Genomic DNA, 19,881 nt, shown 5'->3' with positions numbered 1-19,881 from the left:
ATCGTTTGTCGTCTTTTATTTTCCTCCCTTCTATGTTCCTCTGTTGTTTCTTAAATTCCACATGATTGAAATCATATGGTATTTGTCTTTCTCTGACTTATTTCACTTAGCATAATACCTTCTAGTTCCATTCATGTCATTGCAAATGGTGAGATTTCATCCTTCTTGATGGCTGAGTAATATTCCATTGTATGTCTATGCCACATCTTCTTTATCCATTGATCTGTTGATGAACATTTGAGCTCATTCCATATTTTCACTATTGCAGATAATATTGTTATAAACATTGGGGTGCATGTGCCCCTCTGAATCAGCATTTTTATATCCTTTGGGCAAATACCTAATAGTGCAATTGCTGGGTCATAGGGTAGCTCTATTTTTAACTTTCTGAGGAATCTCCAAACTCTGTTTTTCCAGAGTGGCTGTACCAGTTTGCATTCCCACCAATAGCGTAAGAGGGTTCACCTTTCTCTTCATTCTTGCCAACATCTGCTCTTTCCTGAGTTGCTAATTTGAGTCATTCTGACAGGTGTGAGGTGGTATTGCACCATGGTTTTGATTTGTATCTCCCTGACGATGAGTGATGTTGAGCATTTTTTCATGTATCTGTTAGCCAACTGTATGTCTTCTTTGGAGAAATGTCTGTCCCTGTCTTCTAGTTTTTAACTGGAGTTTTTATTTTTTGGGTGTTAGGCTGGTAAGTTCTTTGTAGATTCTGGATACTAGATATTTATCCATCATCATTTGCAAATATCTTCTCTCATTCTGTTGGTTGCCATCTGTTGGTTGCCGTTTAGTTTTGATTGTTTCCTTTGCTGTTAAGCTTTTATCCTGATGAAGTTCCAATAGTCCATTTCCCCCTTTGTTTCCCTTGCCTCTGGATGTGTGAAGTTACCATGGCTGAGGTCAAAGAGGTTGCTGCCTGTGTCCTCCTCTAGGATTTTGATGGATTCCTATCTCAAATTTAGGTCTTTCATTCATTTTGAGTTTTTGTGTGTGGTGTAAGAAAGTGACCCAGTTTCATTCTTCTGCATGCTGTTGTCCAATTTCCCAACACTGTTTGTTGAAGAGACAGTCTTTTTTCCATTGGATATTCTTTTCCTGCTTTGTCGAAGATTAGCTGGCCATAGAGTTGTGGGTCTATTTCTCATTTCTTTATTCATTTGCATTGACTTATGTGTCTGTTTTTGTGCCAGTACCATACTGTCTTGATGATTACAGCTTTGTCATACAGCTTGAAGTTTGGAATTGTGATGCCACCAGCTTTGGTTTTCTTTTTCAACGTAATGGCTATTTGCGGTCTTTTCTGGTTCCATACAAATTTTAGAATTGTTTATTCTATCTCTGAAAAATGCTGGTATTATTTTGATAGGGATTACTTCAAATGTGTAGATTGCTTTAGCATAGACATTTGAACAATATTTGCTCTTCCAATCCAGGAACATGAAGTGTTTTTCCATTTCTTTGTGCCTTCCTCAATTTCTTTCATAAGTGTTCTATAGTTGTCATTGTACAGAGTAGTATTCCATTGTATCTTTCTCTCTATCCATCTATCCATCCATCCATCCATCCATCCATCCATCCCACATCTTCTTTATCCATTCATCAGTGACAGACACCTGGGCTCTTTCCATATTTTGGCTATTGGGGACTTTGCTGCTATAAACATTGGGATGCAGCTGCCTCTTCAAATCACTATTTTGTATCCTTTGGATAAATACCTAGTAGTGCAATTGCTGGGTTGTAGGGTCTATCTTTAACTTTTTGAGGAACCTCCTTGTTGCTTCCAGTCCTTAGCAAGGTCTCTCTTCTGCCTAGTCCCCAGGCTTCATTCATCTCCTCTCTGGCTAAGTCCTCTTCATCCTTCAGACTTCAACACAACCATCACGTTTTTCTGAGAGGTCTTCCCTAACCACCTAATGAAGATTTCCCTTAACTTTCTCCTTTAGCATTCTGCCATTGATAGTACTCATCACAATGGCCACAGCACTTGTATTTGTGCTTGTTTCCTAAATTTTACTCTCCCCCCATAAGACCATAAGCTCAATGAGTCCAGAGATATGTTTCTTTTATTCACTCCTGGTATACTCGGTGCCAAATCCAGTGCCTGATACAAAGTAGGGCAATTATAAATATTCTGTTAAATGAATTAATGAATCTTATCTTTTTTACTTAGCTTTTAGTGAGTCAATGCTTACTGAATGAATGCCAAACTGCTAATAGCCGTAAAACTAAAATACAAATGAAATGAACATGACTGCTCATGACTTGACTGAACAGTGAGGGTGCATCCAATCTTCTCATTGCCTTGGAAATGCGTGTGATGACCCTAGTTCTCCACAGGATCATGAAGAGACAGAAACTTAAGCCTCTCATGTCAGAGCGCAAAAGAGGACTGTTGGCAAAAGAGATTCAGCACAATTCAGCTGAAATGGCTGTTATTTCTTTGCTCTTTTAGTCTTGTGGAAATGATTGCCATAGATTAAATGCCTAAAGCCTAGGGGCCACCGGAGGTTCAGTGTCTTTTGGGATGATGCCATCTCTGCTCTGGTACCTAAACTTACAAATGCATGTATGTACACACACACACACACACACACACACACAGTGTACATCTAGTAATTTACAAAGCTCACTGATCTTTTTTTCACTGCCACCCCCATGTTCAATCTTGTTTTGGAATCTTTACACTTTCATTTTTTTTTGCTATGTCCATCATCTGAAACACTCCTCTTCCTACCCTTCAGCTTATATCTCAAGTTCTTCCTCCATAACAAAATCATTGTAATAATCCTCAAATTCTTTAATAAGCCTTTCCCTCTCCCTTCCGCCCTCCTCCATCAATATGTCAGTTTCTTAAGGTCAGGGCTTGTGGCCTACCTGCTATAACGGCTCACTACAGAGGTCAGTGTGGTGCACACATGAATTTCTACTTATTGACACAACAACACTGTAAGTAAACAGCGGTTACAGTAAATTAAGCCTTTTTGAACTTGGAGCCCAGACAAAGAGTTCAATTTCAAAGTCAAACATAATTAAGAAGCTAGAAAACAGATATTCATAGAAGAAAGGAAGGAAAGCTCTCATGCAAATATATTTTTCTAAAATTATCCCTCAAACTGTAAATAACCTGCTACTGTTTCAGTAAGTATTCCTAGAAATAGAAAAAAAAAAAAAAAAAAAAAGAAAAAGAAACACCTGTAGGTAGAGTTCTGTACTTAAGTTGTAGGACACTAGCCTGTTAGGTTGAGCACTGTATTACTGACCCTCCCTGTAAACTCTTCTCCCACTGTTCCCTGCCCCAGGAACCTTTTCTTCATCCTCTGCTTTTTGAAATCGTGTGTGTGTGTGTGTGTGTGTGTGTGTGTGTGTGTATACGCATGCAAATGTACTTAAAGGCTCAGCTCAAATATCTGCAAGTGTTTCTTAATCATCTGGACCAGGAATGAATTGGTTCCTCTCAACTCCAAAACCACTTTCTCACAATGATAGAACAACTTCCAGGTGAGGGAGGCTGGTGTAACAGTATACCAGCTGGTATAGCTTGGCTTTCAAGTGACCAAGTCAAGTTCTTCTATTTTTATATCTGTGACAAGGCGAAGGCACGTTTCTTTATTATCCCCTTTTGGGTGGTAAGTTGATTTCCTAGTTACCCTTTCACCAAAGGTGTAGCCTTTTGGGGTCCCAGCTTCATGCAGGAATCTCCTGTCACAGCTAGTGCCTTGCATAAAACATGGGACTGTATTCTTCTGCCCTCTGCACAGCCACTTAGGGAGAAAGTTCTAGGACTCCAGAGTTTGGTAAAAATTAACAGGAGAAAACAGCTTTTGTATTTGCTTATCTCCTGGAATGCCTGCTTTTATTTCATTTTTGGCCCTAGAAGAATCCTTTTCATGCCTGCCCAGCAAAAGAAGTGCTAATTTTATCCATTATTTTCATGTTTTAATTGGGAGGATCATTCAGAAATTACCTTGTAAAAAAAAAAAAAACATATATGTGTGTGTGTGTGTGTGTGTGTGTATATATATATATATATATAAAGCTAGAAATTAATATAATCATATCATTAGGCTGTTATAAAAGGCAGAAGATTTTCATGGATAAAAAGAAAATCTCCTCAAACTCACGTAAACTTTAGGAAGCAAACATAGGAATCCTTCCCCCAAGTATTTTATTTTGGAAGGATGGAAGAGAAGCAAGAACAGAAACACTAAATCTACCTCTATCTAAGGAATTTCCCTCAACTGCCTTTCCTAACACTGACCACCTAGGTATTCAGATACTGAAGATATGTGGCAAATACTACACCTAACTAAAATTCTGTTTCTGAACACAAAATCGGGCCGGGGTGCGGGGGGTGGATAATTCTGAGAGCTAGAGCCTCCCAGGATTTGATTTCATTGGTACACTTAAAGTTCATGAGATATAGTATCTTAGCTAAATGCTACAATGCAGAAAGCATACACAACTCCAGCTGTTTTCCTCCAAAGCACCTGACAGATACCACAACTTAGAAAACCACCTGTAATGCTACCAGCGCCTGCTGCTGGGATGGAAATCGGAAAGGGAACACAGTAGGTTCTTGCTACCAGCCAAGTCATTAATTGCATTATTTCCTTCTGAGACAAGAAGACTCAGGTTCATTAATGGTAATATGCTATGAAATACAGCTCACACAACAATATGATGAAATAAAATTTTTCGACAAACATTGCTTTAGTTGACAGTTTATTAAATACACTACATTTGTACCTTATTCTGTAGTTTTTTAAATCATTCACACAGGGACTTAGTAAAAACATACTTTATAGAAAACCATCTGCAAAACTAAAATAAAAATAAGAACGCACATTTTACACGCATATTAGATAAACTGCTGGAAATGTTAGGAATTACTTTAGTGAAGGTGACTGGTAAACATGAAGTGCCTTGGCTTTATCAAATCTGCCACCAGACCATGACTTCAGAAGTGTTAATGTTGAAATGTGGATGCAAAAGGGTCTATTAACAAAACTGTCCAATCTAACAGTGTTTGAGAAACAGGACAAAATAAAGTAATATTTTTCTTCTACAGATACTTTTCTAAATCCATTCCCTATGCACTCTCACTCCCATTCGGAGAATAAATTGTGTGGGCTGATGAGGCAAAAATTCCTTTTAAAAAACAAACTAGAGCCTATTTACAAAACATGCAAAGGGAGAATTTTAAGTAGGTGTTTGTTACGGCAGATCTGCTTTAAGTGACTACAGCTGAGTGAGAGAACATACCTTGACTTCTGCAAGTATCAGTCCCTCCCCACTCCTTTCTGGAAGAAATACATGTTCAGGGCATGGACTATAAAACGGCATACAATGCAAAGACAGAAACAAAGAAGTTTGTAAATGCTTTATATTTCCAGCTGTTGAGACACGAGTTTCGAGAGCTGAGGTTACCTCTAGCGGCGGAACCAGAGCCAGCTGTTAAGAAGCCAGAACGCTACAGTAATTGAATACATGACCATTTCTCTTTTAGCACGCTCTTTGTTCTCCTCTTCTAGAAGTTGCAGACGTCTATTTAGTTTGATTATCTAAGTGAAAAACCGCGACAAAAAACAAAAGAGAAACTTTAATGCACAGAGCAATTAGGTTCTTATAAAGCAGGATGACTTTCAAAAGAATTCTTGTAAATAATGAATAGTTTCTTTGGGAGCAAAATAAACTATATGCAGAAAAAATGTTACCCATGACAGCTTAAATTCACAGATATAATCTTCTCCTTTTCCCTTCTCCAAATTTCTGAGTCAGAAAAAATGTATTTTCCTTCCTTCCCTGATTCAATGTGGGCCAAGGACACTGTTGCATACTGCATGCTATCCCAATCAAAAAGACCAAGTAAGTACACATTTAGGCAGGCCTAGCACAGCAGAAAGGATGGGGGCTTCTGCTCCTTTCTAGAAGCTTCTGTCACCCAGCTTCAGTTGTTCATCTTTAACCTGCTTTAATTGCCTTCTCCATCCACTCTCTGAGTGACTGGGAGCATCTCATAAAATAACCTATTAGAGCGGGCCCTGTGCTCTGTCACTCAGACCCTTTAGCACTGAAAGGCTAATAATTCTCCAGCTGCTAGGAGTGTCCCCTTGGCTGCTGGCCCTCACTGTTACAGCCTTGGGCTGAACGACTGCCTTGCCTACACTTATGCTCCTTTACCGGGGCAGCAGCATGTATCCAACCAGATAGTGAGAGATGAAAGGCCTAGCCCTTGTTCCAATTCTAAAGGGTCACCCCAGCTTCAGAGCTCTGCAGGAGGCTGGCCACATGCAGCCCTTGTTCTGACTACACTGCAGCCCAACATTTCCCTCTTGCCCAATCCCACTTCCTTTCCTTCCCTTCGGACTCAGGAGCACTTCCCAGAAAATGCTCTATGTGCAAACCTTCATCCTAGAATCTGCTTTCTGGGGAGTCTAACCTGCAACACCTATGGAAAAACACATTATAAAAGCCAAAGGGATTATTAACATTATATTAGAGAGGTTGAAGGAAGAGTATTTTCATAATGCAGAATCCTTAGCATTTCAAGGACTGAGAACTCCAAACTGGGGGTGTGGGGTGGGTGGGGCCAGGAATGGGAGTCTATGGGCGAACCAGACATAGAGGTGCAGAGATAACCATTTTAACAACCTGAAAAAGTACTTCACTTTTGATCAGTGCTGAGCAATGACTTTTCTCCCAGAGCTAATTCAGTTAAAAAAAGAAAAGAAAAGAGAAAAAGGAGTGTGTAAAGACTACCTTCTCCCAACCATTTGTAATGAGAAGTGCTTATTTGGTCCCATGGGATATAAAGTTCTTACACTAAGCAATCCACTTTATTGCCAATGAAAATAATTGCCATTGATCTTGAGTCATTTAAATATTTTCATCTGGGCTCATCTGAGAAGTATCAATACCAAGGCAGCTTTTGAATATTCCACTCTGATCACGGATAATATTTTGTGGCCCATGAGTCCCTCGTCCCTAGACTAGACTCAGTGAAGCACAACTTCACTGTTGCCACAACTTGGCAACAGGGCAAGGACAGCTCCAGAAACATAGCTTCTAATGTCGCCAGGGTCCCAAATGTGAATTCTGCAGAATCTCCTTGGGACTCCGTTTTGTTACTTATCTCAGAAACTCATAGTTTCCCAGCTGGCTTTCTACTACTTTTAAATTCTCAAAATATGTGTGTGCTTGTTCATAATGACTGTATCTTTGTCCTCTACCCGTTCACCTCTAAGCTAAGGACTGAGAAGATGTTAAAACTTTGAGGCCTCTTATTACACTTTCAGGAAGGCAAGGTTGTTGGTGTAATGGTGAATTCAATGACAAATGCCCAAGAAATGCCCTTCCTTCAATAGGCAAGGTATAAATCAGTATAAGAAAATATGTACAAACTTGTAATACAGCATTCTTTTATTTTTGAGAAAGATTTTATTTATTTATTTGACAGAGGGAGAGAGAGAGAGAGATCACAAGTAGGCAGGCAGAGAGAAAGGTGGGGAAGCAGGCTCCCTGCTGAGCAGGGAGCCCAATGCAGGGCTCGATCCCAGGACTCTGATATCATGACCTGAGCTGAAGGCAGGCGCTTAACCCACTGAGGCACCAGGCACCCCAGCATTCTTTGTTTTAATAAGTGAGACTCAAAATAAAGTATTATTTGCTTCATATTAGCCTTTCATTATATTAAATCTTTAAAATGATATTTATTCTTATGCTGAAATATTTAGTTTCTTCATCTTAGAAATACTTTATTCATTCACTCCTCCTCTACATCTATTTGGCACAGACAAAATTAGAACACTGAGCCTGCCTTCCTCACATGTGTGTGTCTGTGTGATTCTAGAGGCTGAGGCACTCATAGTAATAATGTGTGTATGCAACTATAGTTCCAATATAGGACTTTTCATAGAACACAAGAACTGGACTTTTCATAGAACACAAGAACTGTGTTTATAAGGACACTGTGCAAAAATGAAAGCAGTGATTTCCAAAATGGAATTCTCAGAGTAACACAGGTTCCCAAAGTGACTGTTACAAATTTCAAAAGTCAAACAAGCAATTTATGACTATACCAATTTGCTAAAATGCCAAGATTCTTTGTTATTGGCCAGAATTATACCAATCCATCTGGTAATACTGTTTTATGTTGACCAAAACATGTAAATGGTGGTTTACCATATCTTTAATCAAAATGGAAAAGGCAGGGCCTCTAGGTGGCTCAGATGGTTAAGCGTCTCCCTCAGTCAATTCACCTCAGGTCATGGTCTCAGGGTCATGAGATCGGGCTCTGCATCGATCTCTGGCCTCAGCAAGGAGTCTGCTGAAGTTTCTCTCTCCCATGCCCTCCACCCCATGCTTGCTGTCACTTGCTCGCTCGCTCTCTAAAACAAATAAATAAATAAATCTTTTTTTTAAATGGAAAAATCAATTATGGCTTGTTAAACAGTATGACAAATAAAGTATTTCAGTTCATGGGTTCCACAGGAGAGAAAATGATAACATCTTAAAAACTTATCATTTAAAGTATTGCATGACTATAATTTAGGATTATATCTTATCTGGTACATTAAATACCTGTCGTCTTAATGAAGCTGCATCTACAACAGTCATGTCGTCTGAAGTTCCTTCAATTGTTGTATCTATATGTGACATGCCATGCCTAGCAGATGAGAAATAAAAACACATTTTAGTATTAGAATAGAATAAAGAGTATCTGGTAAGTCATATCATGTGTTCGGTAATATTCAAAGAACTGTTCAAAAGACTGATATTTCACAATATGAATTACTAAAATACCTTACCATCTGAATTGGTACCAACAAAAGAAACCAGAGGAAAAAGCAAAAGTATTTTGAGCAATGACTTAAGAGCTGCCACTCTAGGATATAACAATGTGTAATTCTTCCACAAACTCATGTCTTTATGTACTTCCACAGGAGTCCCTGCTGAGACTCCCTGGCAGGGAACACCAAGTAAATGAACTCTAGCTAAAAAAAAAAAAAAAAAAAAAAAAAAAAAGATATCTTTTTTTCTCATTTCTCCTCCTCTTCTTATTGCCTTTTCTCTTGCCATTTCTACCCTTTATTTACTTGTTATTACCTATCTCGACTGGTCTCCCACAGAAGGAATTATAAAATCGCCTGAGTACATCCTGTTACTATGTTCAGATCCAGAATTGGTTCAATGATAAATCATTAAGAGGCTGTGTATAAAATAATACTGGAAAGCCACTAAGAACAACTCCAGAGAAAGCACCTTAAGAAATACTTCTTTTACAAATAGTTACTTCTAAAAGAGCACTACTTTTTAAATGCATGACAATAAACCTCTAAGAAACAAATACACACAAATGCTGTTCTTCCCCTTTGCCTGGATTTCCACTTCTTAAGCTTATTTTAATTAACGGCTTAACAGAGATATCATTTACATACCATAGAGTTCACCTCACATGTTTATATTCTCACTATTTTAATCCTGCATGGTTATTTCAGTGCAATGGCATAGTAACTTTCCTGAATGAGCAGAATATAAACAAACTGAATTAAAAAGTAATGTTTTTGTAATCCACAGAGAGTTGACACATGGATCATACATTCTAATCTTTCTAGCAAGTCTCCATTACAAAAAGCACATTACCACAAAAGGGGTATGAGGAGAATTACAGTTTCATCCAGACATGTTAAAGACAAATATATTCAGAAAATCCTTTGGTTTCATATGCTGTTGAAACTTTAATAAAGTAGGTGAAACAGAATTTTTATTTTATAATTTTCCAGTGTGCTCCCAGCCAGTGTTGTCATCCTGAACACAGAACGTTCACTGTAGGTGTAGGTGATACCTACAGGTGCTCAGTTTCAAGGACTGATGGTGTGCACTGACTCTAGATAATACAGAACAATCTCTGAACGTTTCTTTTATTGCGAAAGGAACTTGCTTTCCCATTTAACTGCTCTTTTCTTCACTATAAGAGTAAATACTCTGAAAACAGAGCAACTGTATCGGTGAGGTGAGCTGAGCGAGCAGATGTTGGGACTATGGGTTTATATAAGTATCGGAGTTCATTATTCTTTTAAACATTAAGACAGAATCATTAAAAGATTAGAGGAGAAAACAGGAGTTGAAGATTCCTTTTCTTTACACCTGGTCTTCAAAATAAAACTTTTCTATTTCCCTGAGATTACCTATGAGAAATAAGCTGGGGAGGGGAGAAAAAAAAAAAAAAAGCAATGGCTTCAAAGGTAAAGGGACCTAGGCTGAACATAGAGAAGGAAGTGTAAGTGACAGCGATTACTCAATTTAAATCTTGAACTAAGGTGTTAAACATCTGTAAAGGAAATCTTTATTTGCAAAGAAATCTAAGGACATGGCCAAAGGCTTTATACCTATGTAACTCAAGGTACAACTGGAAAAAAAAAAATTACTTTAAGGTGTGTCTTAAACTAAAAGCTGTATTTATCAGAACTAAAAACTAAGAAATGTTAAGTCAGATCACAGACTTAAAAGTTCTTTCACAGAAAGAGAAAAGGATCACAAACTTAAGTTCTAACTTCGGGGAAATATTCAAGGGTAAACTTACAATGGATTGAATTAATACTGTGAAAGAAACCAGTCAGCAGAGTAGTAAGGGACCACTAAGGAACTTGGTTTCAATTCCTCTAAGCTAAATTCAGTATTATTAAGAAGCTGACGTTTCCCTGTTCTCTTGGCAGATTCCTCTCATCATAGAAATGATGCTGACAATTTTAAATCTACTGCAACAGATCATACATTTCTGCTTAAAATAAGCAAAATTATCTCTGAAAAAAATGACAGTAATGGTATTTGTGAATACCAACCAAATTTCTTTTCCCCAGAAGACGGGAAATAGGGATCTGGGTACCTTAGAACCCTAAGGATTCCTATGTGTCATTCTATCTGTCCTCGTGCATGACAGGAAGACGTAATTACTAAGGCTAAGAAGTATGTCTGAAAGAACTAAAAGAGCAAAAATAAGAGGGAAAAGCTTAAATTAACAATGACAAAAACCCTTCAAACTGAATTTCTTTTTTAAACATTGAACTTCCTAAACTGTGAATGCTGATTTCCCCCAAATTAAGATGACCCCTTACACAAAGGTTTCTCCATACGCTGCAAGTGACACTACAAACAATTAACAACTAAAAAGGAAATGGCAGACAGAACCCCAGGCAACACTTAAAATGAAGCACATAAAACAAGATTTGAGATGACTTTTTCTGTGTTTCAGCATGATCGTCTATAAGCTCCTAAAACTATATTTAAATATCTCAGATGTCCCCAAGACACAGTAACTGTCAAGCATTTTTCTTCATCTTGTAGTAGACAAAGGTCATGAATGACGAGGCTTGCTGTTCTCAAAGAAAAGCAGGTTGTACTAAGAGAGGAAATCTGTAGAAGTTCAAGCTACAATATAAAGGCCTACTACATGCATTATGTCCTGCAAAATACAATTTCAGTCAACTATTTACCCTGATAATTACAAAGTCTCAAAATTTACCTGACGTTGTCATGATGAGGATTAGAAGTGGCGGCAGCAGACCCACCACGCAACACAGGTCTAAGGCAGGTTTTTGCGGGAGAAGGCACAAGACAGAATCAGGAAACAGAGAAGTAATAAAATAAAAGCAAAAACAAGACAAAAAAGTGTCAAATAGGATTATATTGTATGTTGCGATACAATATAATATCTTTCAATACTTTTAAAAATCTTTGTATTACATGGCCTCCATTTTGATTTTCATAAATTTAACGTTTCACCTTGGGTTAAAAAACAAAAGGAACAGATCTTGTGTGACAAGATAGCACGCATATTAAAACAATTTTCTTTGGTGCCTATTATTTTAATTTATGAAATTCAAGACAGAGGACAACCCTGTTTAAAAGGTCTAATTTCTCTTTTCTAGTTGGAAAAAGAAAATCATCAGCCACTTTGGAAGCATGTCAACAACCGGTTAGCAGCACCTGCATGATCATGGTTGCTCGTTTGGTAACAACAGCCCTGTCTCAAAAACTGAACATTTCAAGTAACTCCCATTTCCCACAATTCCTACCCTCCCACCTCAATCATTTGATTTATACCCGATATCTCAATTTTGCTGTGTCTCATTCAAACCTCAGCCCTCGAGAGCTGCTAGCCTTGGTTCTGGAGCTGAGACAGTCCCAAGCACAGGCTCTGAGGGCCACGCTAGGGCTAATTACAGAAATACAACCGAATGTGGGAGTCTCATCTTGAGACAACCAGGAGTGACATACAGGGCAGCTGGGAATGAAGACTTATGGTGCACTGGAAAACTTTGTGGGGATTTTCATGTTTTAGTATGTACTTTGGTTCTAGAGGACAGTTAGTTCTCTACCTAGGTAAGCAGAGTAACCTTTTCACTAAATTTCATCTTTAAAAATCAGAAAACAAAAGCTCTCTGTGATTGCTGGTCAAGTCCCCAAAAAGTAATCAGCAACATTTACCAGCCAGAGAAAGGAGGCTGAACTATAGGGTCCCTATAAGGATTTTAAGAATTATAACCTTCTATTTTAAATGTCTCATTCTCTAAGTATTGATGAGGTCTTTGCGTATATTGAAGTATCAAGGCAATACTTAATTATGGTAAACATTTAATACCAAATGAACTAGATTTTTCTGTAAGTTGGTACAGCTACAGAATTTTGGCTACAATACAATACAAATCATTGTTTTCTGTCGAGTTAATTCATACAAGGAAATGTTAATGTTTAGCTTGTACTTTCCTAAAGGCATTATTGGTGCTTAAAGAAATTTCTGGGACTCAGAGGATAAGAGATTCAGAGACTGTTGGGGGAGACATGTTAGACTTCTACCGTGCTGGGTAAATAAAGAAGTGAGAAATCACATATGCTTGGAACAGGCTTTTGAATTGTCCTATCCTACTCATATATTCACTCTGTGGCAGAGGAAAACTTACTTCACTACAGTCCTGTGGTACACTGATAGGAGAATCGTCAACTAAATGAAGCCCCTGCTGGGTGTTACCTAAAGCTCTTCTTAAAATATTCACACTGGTATGTTCAAATGGATCTGCCATATTCAACATATTCCACCACAGAGATTTCCCTTTTATAATGCAGAGCCAGAAAATAATACAGTTACCTTTCACAACGTATTTCATTTTGTCTTCTCACACTGGCAATTGACACATATAATATAAAAGTAAATTAGACAGGTATTTGGCAAAGTTAGAAACTTCATTCAAGTACCACTTTCTACCATAAGTATGATTTAATACATTAAAAAAATCTTTTTAAGTTTGATGCTTGACAATAATTTTTTGTAATTTAAGCAGCAAAAGGGAGGAAATCCAAGGCTCTCCAAGTTCTCGCATTAACTTGTATATTAACATTTTTAGTAAATAAATGCTCTGACTTAATAAAGTATGTGTTTCTTCACTAAAAAAAACAGACACCACTATGGTGAATAAACAGTAATATATTTATATGCATACTTGCAAAAATATCAATTATTAACACAATGGTTTCGTATTCTATTCGAAGCTAATATAATCTGCTTGAGAAAAACTATATAAAAATAACCAAGTTCCTTCTAAAAATAACACTTAAACATGCTAAGGATGACTAATCTGTTGATATTTAAATAATGGTCTTACATGAGAATTAAGTTTCTTTTTTAAAATGTTAATACTTTGCTTTAGAGAATGAGATATGGAGTTCTAGCAGATGTCAGGACATGGACATCTCCTGGTCAGCCAAGGACTAAATCATATCAGCATAACAGCAATTAAATTTTTAATACATCAATTTTCCAAATGCACAGCACTGACCTGTGTAAATAAACTTTTCTAATATGTATAAAGGATTTAGCTTTGTCTCCATGTGGAGCTTGGTTTTAGATCAAGGAAGTTCCCATAAGAAGGGAAAACAAAAATATAGTACATAAACCTTTCCACAGTCTTCCCTGAAGTGTCAACTAAAAATTGTTCTTCCATCAAGCAACTGTGAATCCACATTTTTTAATGATAATAAAGCAGGCAGAACTTTTTTTCTTTCTTCCTGCCAAATAATTCTAGCTTAATTTAACTGTACCTAATGTGAGGACAGAAGACCAAAGATAGGCTATTGCATTAGCATAACCGCCAAGAATAATAAAATAGGAAAGAAAAAATGATATACAGAGCAAGGAACATAAAAGCACTTAAAACTTTATAAGCAATATTGTTTTAATAATCATGCAAATAGAACATTATCCAAATTTCACATTCCTACTTCTTATATCTGCAAAGTCATGCCAGACAGTTCCCTTATAGAAATAAAAATTGATTTGGTACTTACAATTCTGATTAAATCTTGCTCAACATTTAGATCATAAGAAATTTAAATACAATATAAAAAAAAAAAAGAAAAAAAAGGAACCCTTTCAATAATGAAAGCATTCAGTAAGACTAATAGAATCTAACCATTTAGGCTCCAAGGTAACAACTAATGGTATGTATCCAGGAGCAAAGAATTATTAATACAATTACTTCATGAATTAAAAAAATCTCTTTTAAGTGAACAAGAAGAGATCTTTCCTTTCCAGAGAATGGATTTTAAAGCCATCAATTCATTACAATTAAAAAATGAAGAAAACTTCATTTAGGGCTCAAAACATGTTTTCATAATAAAAGAATACAAAGTAAATTCTACATTAGTAAGATTTCTGATTTTGTATTTCTTAACTTGAAGCAAAATTCTTTTCCATGATGGAGAAGGACTGTTTTGTGAAGTCGTAATTGTTTAATCTGTATCAAATTCATAAATATCTTCCCCATTCAGATATTTTCAGTGTAACAGCATTTGGTAGGACATAATTTGACCTCATAATCTGGTCTAAGGACCTACTGTAATTAAACAGTGAAAGAGGATACCTGGTGAAGAATAAAGCTGTTTTAAGGTGGGAGAAGAAAACAGGCCTTTGAGAAGATCAGTTCCTAAGTGCCAGGTACTTTATATTCAGTATCGTTTGAAAGCATCGGCCATGACCCTAAATTGAGGCCATCATTACCTATATCTTAAATAAAGATGGTGGGGGCTGGGGAGGAAGAGTCCTCACAAGAATCTAGAAAACTAGGTAATATTATTATTACCCCTCTATCTCTTTTTTGAATAGATGAAGAAAATGAGGCCCAAAGAAGCTAAGTAATTTGTCCAAGGCCCTCATGTAGCTAGCTGTTCAGTGGGGCGGATCACGATGAATCTGACTGGCCCCCTGAATCCATGCACTTTCTTCTGAACCGTGCTGCTTCTTATAGGATGCAAATACTCTAAGACAGTCCTCCAAACCCGTGGGGAGGGGAATGCAGATGTATACACACATGCATACATATACATGAATGCACATATACATACATGCATATATAATTTTTCCTTGCTATGAACTTTCTGTTTTAAGCTCTTTCTGGTGCAGCTTTAAGTTCTGGGGCCCAAATGGATAGCACTGCATTAACCCTGGGAAGGCTTAGAAACACCAGTCGATGGTACTGACAAGTGTTCATGAAGTACGGTAAAACCTCTGAGGCTTGTATGAGGTTCAAAAGCACTCACCAAGAAAGTTTGTTCAGAGCGAGCCATAAGACATATCAACTCCTAAGGTACGAAACAAGGTTTCCTAGAAGGGCCAGCTGAACTTACTGGGCATTCTTCAAAAGTTAAGTCTTCTAAAATGACCATAAAAATTCAAACAGTGACTCACAGAGTCATGATATAAAATGTTTGGAGTTGAAAAGAAACTGCCTATACCTTTCCCACACTATGCCAAAAAGCTCCCCAAATTTTATCTCTTAAAAATACTATGTAGTAAAGAATCAAGGGCAAAAAGAAAAAAAAAAAATCTATATCTATATCTATATCTGAAATATAGGCAAAAAAGAATTTGCATGAGCAGGTCCAAGTATACTACTCATGATTTCACTTGGGGATGTTCAAAAGTGAGAGAAGTTATCAATACTGAAAAATATCAGTATTATCAAAAAGATAATAGCACTTGAGGTTTTCAGTACAGGCCTAGAAATCCGTAGCTAAGAGGAAAGTAAAAGAGTGTCCTGGCAGCTACACTGATACTGTCTTCTCAGATTTGCTGCATTAATCCAACCATATTAGTATCATAATTGATTGGATCAAAAGACTTACTAAAGAAAATCAGTGTGCTTCAGTCCAACATCCTACACAGTCCAACAGTAGGCCTCTGCATATTCCAATGGAGTCAAGTACTTAGGAGAGGTCAACGAAACCTTCGAAAAAAATCATCATACTTTGTGTATATAGTTATTAACTGAATACTCTCCCTGACTAAAGAGAAGCTAACAGAATCTTGTGAAATGTGAATTTTGGACAATAATTCCAAATTAAAAGAAAGCAAAGCAAGTTGTTTTAAACCACTGCATCTTGGAAAGAGACAGGTGCAAACACAAAAGGAAGACACCACAGTCCACTAACAAGGAGCCCAAAAAAATATGCATTACAGCTAGCAAGAGTCACTGATGGTCAATCACCTGCGATTTTCATCCAGCACATCCAAGATCTGCTGGTAAGCCCTACGGGTGGAAGACTGGATAAGCGACAAAATGCCTCGAGCAGAGGAAAGATTAGCTCCGTCTTCAGGTAACATTGGGGGAGGACAGACCCGAACCTGTTGTGGCGATGGTGTCACACTGTTTACACAGCACAGCAAATGAAGAGAAAAACACTCAAGTCAGATATTTATAAAACTTCAGCTGATTAGTTTCCCCAAACACTTAATATTTTAAGGATTATCTTAGTTTTCTTGTCCCTTTTCCCACCCTTCACTTTCCCCTATGAAAACAGTCAAACCAAACAGGTTAATAAACATATTAAATTGTTTTAAAAAAAACAGCTACAATGCAACATCTGTGACTGTGTAGCCTTACGCATCAAATTAAACAAACCGAATATGAAAAAACAACTTTGGAGCAGGAAGAGAACTACAGCAAGCAGCACTGGGTTCAACCCCGAGCTTTGGAGAAGCAGCATTCATTACTCGATGTATGTAATCCGATCCAGTCAATCAAACCTCTAACAACCAACACTGCACTGTGACTTATGGATGGTGAGAAGATTAAGACAGAGTTCTAGTATACAGGTGTCAGAGTTCAAACATGTGAATCAAAATGATTCCATGAAAATGCCATTGCAAATACTTCACAAAGACAAGGAAGCAAGCTGAGTTTACGATGTGTAAATTAAAAATGATTTAAAGTTTCACAAAGCTGTAACAAAAAAGCATTTTGATAGCTTAATTATATTAAAGCATATGGTCTCTAGCTAAATGACTAAAACATAAAACTACTCCCAATTCTGTGCAGAGAGTGAACAGAGAGGCAAGAGAGTTCTTAAATTATCCAGATGGATGTTAAACAACCATTTCTGGGCTTCTTGGTGACATAATCTTAATCATTCTTTCCTGTGTAAGCTGAGAGTCACAATTTCTTTGGCTCCATTGCCAGTGCTTCATAAAAGCTGAACATATTTGAATGAAGCAATTTTACAGTTCTAACATAAACTCTGGAGCTTGGTGTATTTTCAGAGAGTAGTTTAATGTTAGGGCATGATCAGTTGTGTGAGGTATTTAAGTGATACCAGGACTTGGCCATCTGGTTTGTTACATTAAGAGGCTTTGTTGCAATAAAAGGACCATGACCCTGGGATGTGGGCTCAACGCTTTTTCTCAGTGTCAGTGCAAAAACGCCTTAGGCCTAAAACTCATCCCTGTTGTACTTCATCCGAAAGAATGAAAGTGGAAACAGATAGTGAACAAATGAAAAGAGGAAAATCTTTCATTTTGACTTGTGTAATCTTTTCTAACTCAACATGCATTTTGTTTGGAAACCACAACATAAGTGGGATCATTTTTGAAAGGACAGCTGACATCTAATATTGTTCCCGGAGTCCCCAGAACATTAAAAACAAAATCCACAATTTTTTAACTTTGAAAGTCTTGATGATTCAAAGCGAGAAGTATTATAAATAAGAAAGCCATGTTTTCCAAAGACGATTTAGAAGAAAAAAATCTAAGCTATAACTTCACATATTGAGAAATTAATTTATCAGGGCTAATTCACCACAGGAATTTGGCCTGTTGTTGTCAAGATAAATGCAAAATTTTGGGTGCTCATGGATGATTACCCTAAATGTCTGTCCAGAGATTCTATAATATATATATAAGCCAATTTATCAACTGACCCATGACACATGGCCAAACCCATATTAAGCATCCAAGAAGAGTAAATCTGGGATACAAAGTCTAGGTACTAGCCTTGTACTCAGCCCTCTCTTTAGGGAGCACAGGGAAAACCTAAGCTTCTTGCTCTTTGTGAGAGAGCAGACTGAATTCATGTTAGAAAAGTGGCACCAGAAGCTGGAATAAGAAGGCCAGTTCTATAACTATAAACAAACAATCCAACTTAACACTCTCTTGATAGAGCTGGCAACAAACTTGGCTTTACTTAAATTGTAAAAGACTCACCAATACAATATTCTGATATAATTGAAGTTTTTTTGTCTTTGCATTTTGGGGCTTAAATCAAACATCTGGCACATCATTCTTCATCAGTAAATACATTAGCTAAACACTAATATATTAAAGACTATAATAATCAATATTTAGAATTATCATCTTGGAGCAACAATGTCAATAAATCAAATCCAAATTCATGACAGAAGTTTGACGGATTTTTATCCACTAAAAATTACAGAAGGGTTACTTCCTTTGAGAGAAATAACTTTGTCAGAAACAAGTAAAAGGAACTATTTATTTAACGTTCTAAAAGTACAAGTATCTCCTATCTGTACACAGGAAATCAGGTGGCCATTTATAAATTAGTCAAGGAAAAACAGAATAACTGCAAAGAATTCTTAGGAAGGAATGCACAGAAGGTTGAGTTTGAAAACAGTCTATAAGATCTCTGCTGATTCTAAGATTCTATGCATGATGATATGAAAATTGGAATATGATAACAACTGAAAAAAACCTACATGATCTTCAACTATAACTTAATAAGAAAAAACATTTATATAGAAGGATAAAAGATGAAATTAAGTCCTTATCAATACTAGTAAAGACATTTATTTCATCAAAGACCAAAATCAAAAGCATATTTGGGTTTCTGGTTGTTTCTCAAAAGAAGTTAAAGTTCCAAAGATTAGTAAGAACTTTAACTTACTTTTCAGTATTTATTTGATAATCCTTCATAAACACCAAAAATAGAACAGGAACTATTTTTAAAACTGCTAACCACTTTGGGCAGTGTATGTATAGATAAAATGTCCTTGACTAACATTTGCATCTATAGTTGAACCAAATGATTAAATTACAAATGACTAAAATTACCATAATTAGAAGTAATAAATACTTTAGCAATTTTTTTTCTTTTTAAAGCTTTAAGTGGTCTTGCAGGTGTTCTTTTACGAATAAATTTAAGAACAACAACAAAAAAGGAAGCCCATTTTAGCAATCAGCCTGACTGCCATCAACTGTGGAAGGAAACAGTGTTTAGGTTTTTTATCTCTGTCTATTCTGTCCACACACAGGTGTACTGATTTTAGTTTTGACAAGCGAATTATTGTGAAAAGCAAAAAAGTAAACCTATTGCCAAGGCACTGGGATTATTAGAGGAAATGTTATAATATTAGTAATTAAATAGAAATGTACTTTGATAATAAATTTATCCAAGTAACGTTATAAAACAGCAAAATGTCTTTATCTTTTTCTTTTACAAAAGATTAGGAAATTTTGAAGAAAATGCTCATGTTTACTGTTATCATTTCATCAGTAATAGATCTACCTCATGCTTATATGAAATCTTACTACAT

At 36.7% G+C, this 19,881-nt stretch overlaps 1 protein-coding gene across 15 annotated transcripts in view; it reads right to left on the bottom strand.

Moving 5' to 3' along the window:
• Positions 1–4,711: 4,711 nt before the first annotated feature.
• MFF (mitochondrial fission factor) overlaps positions 4,712–19,881 on the bottom strand; it is a 31,310-nt gene continuing 16,140 nt past the window's right edge. For 5 of the 15 annotated variants that reach the window (XM_032355024.1, XM_032355028.1, XM_032355032.1 and 2 more), the window contains 5 exons: positions 16,545–16,703; positions 13,151–13,183; positions 11,528–11,587; positions 8,587–8,671; positions 4,712–5,567 (listed from right to left, as the gene is read on the bottom strand). In XM_032355024.1, the coding sequence (XP_032210915.1) occupies positions 5,436–5,567; positions 8,587–8,671; positions 11,528–11,587; positions 13,151–13,183; positions 16,545–16,703 (469 nt within the window). In that variant the 3' untranslated portion in view covers positions 4,712–5,435. The remainder of the gene's footprint in view (positions 5,568–8,586; positions 8,672–11,527; positions 11,588–13,150; positions 13,184–16,544; positions 16,704–19,881) is intronic. The other 10 variants (XM_032355025.1, XM_032355031.1, XM_032355034.1 and 7 more) reach the window with 5 other exon arrangements.

The sequence above is a fragment of the Mustela erminea genome, chromosome 8 (genome assembly GCF_009829155.1).
Source record: "Mustela erminea isolate mMusErm1 chromosome 8, mMusErm1.Pri, whole genome shotgun sequence".
Classification (NCBI taxonomy): domain Eukaryota; kingdom Metazoa; phylum Chordata; class Mammalia; order Carnivora; family Mustelidae; genus Mustela; species Mustela erminea.
This window is presented reverse-complemented; position numbering and strand designations above follow the sequence as displayed.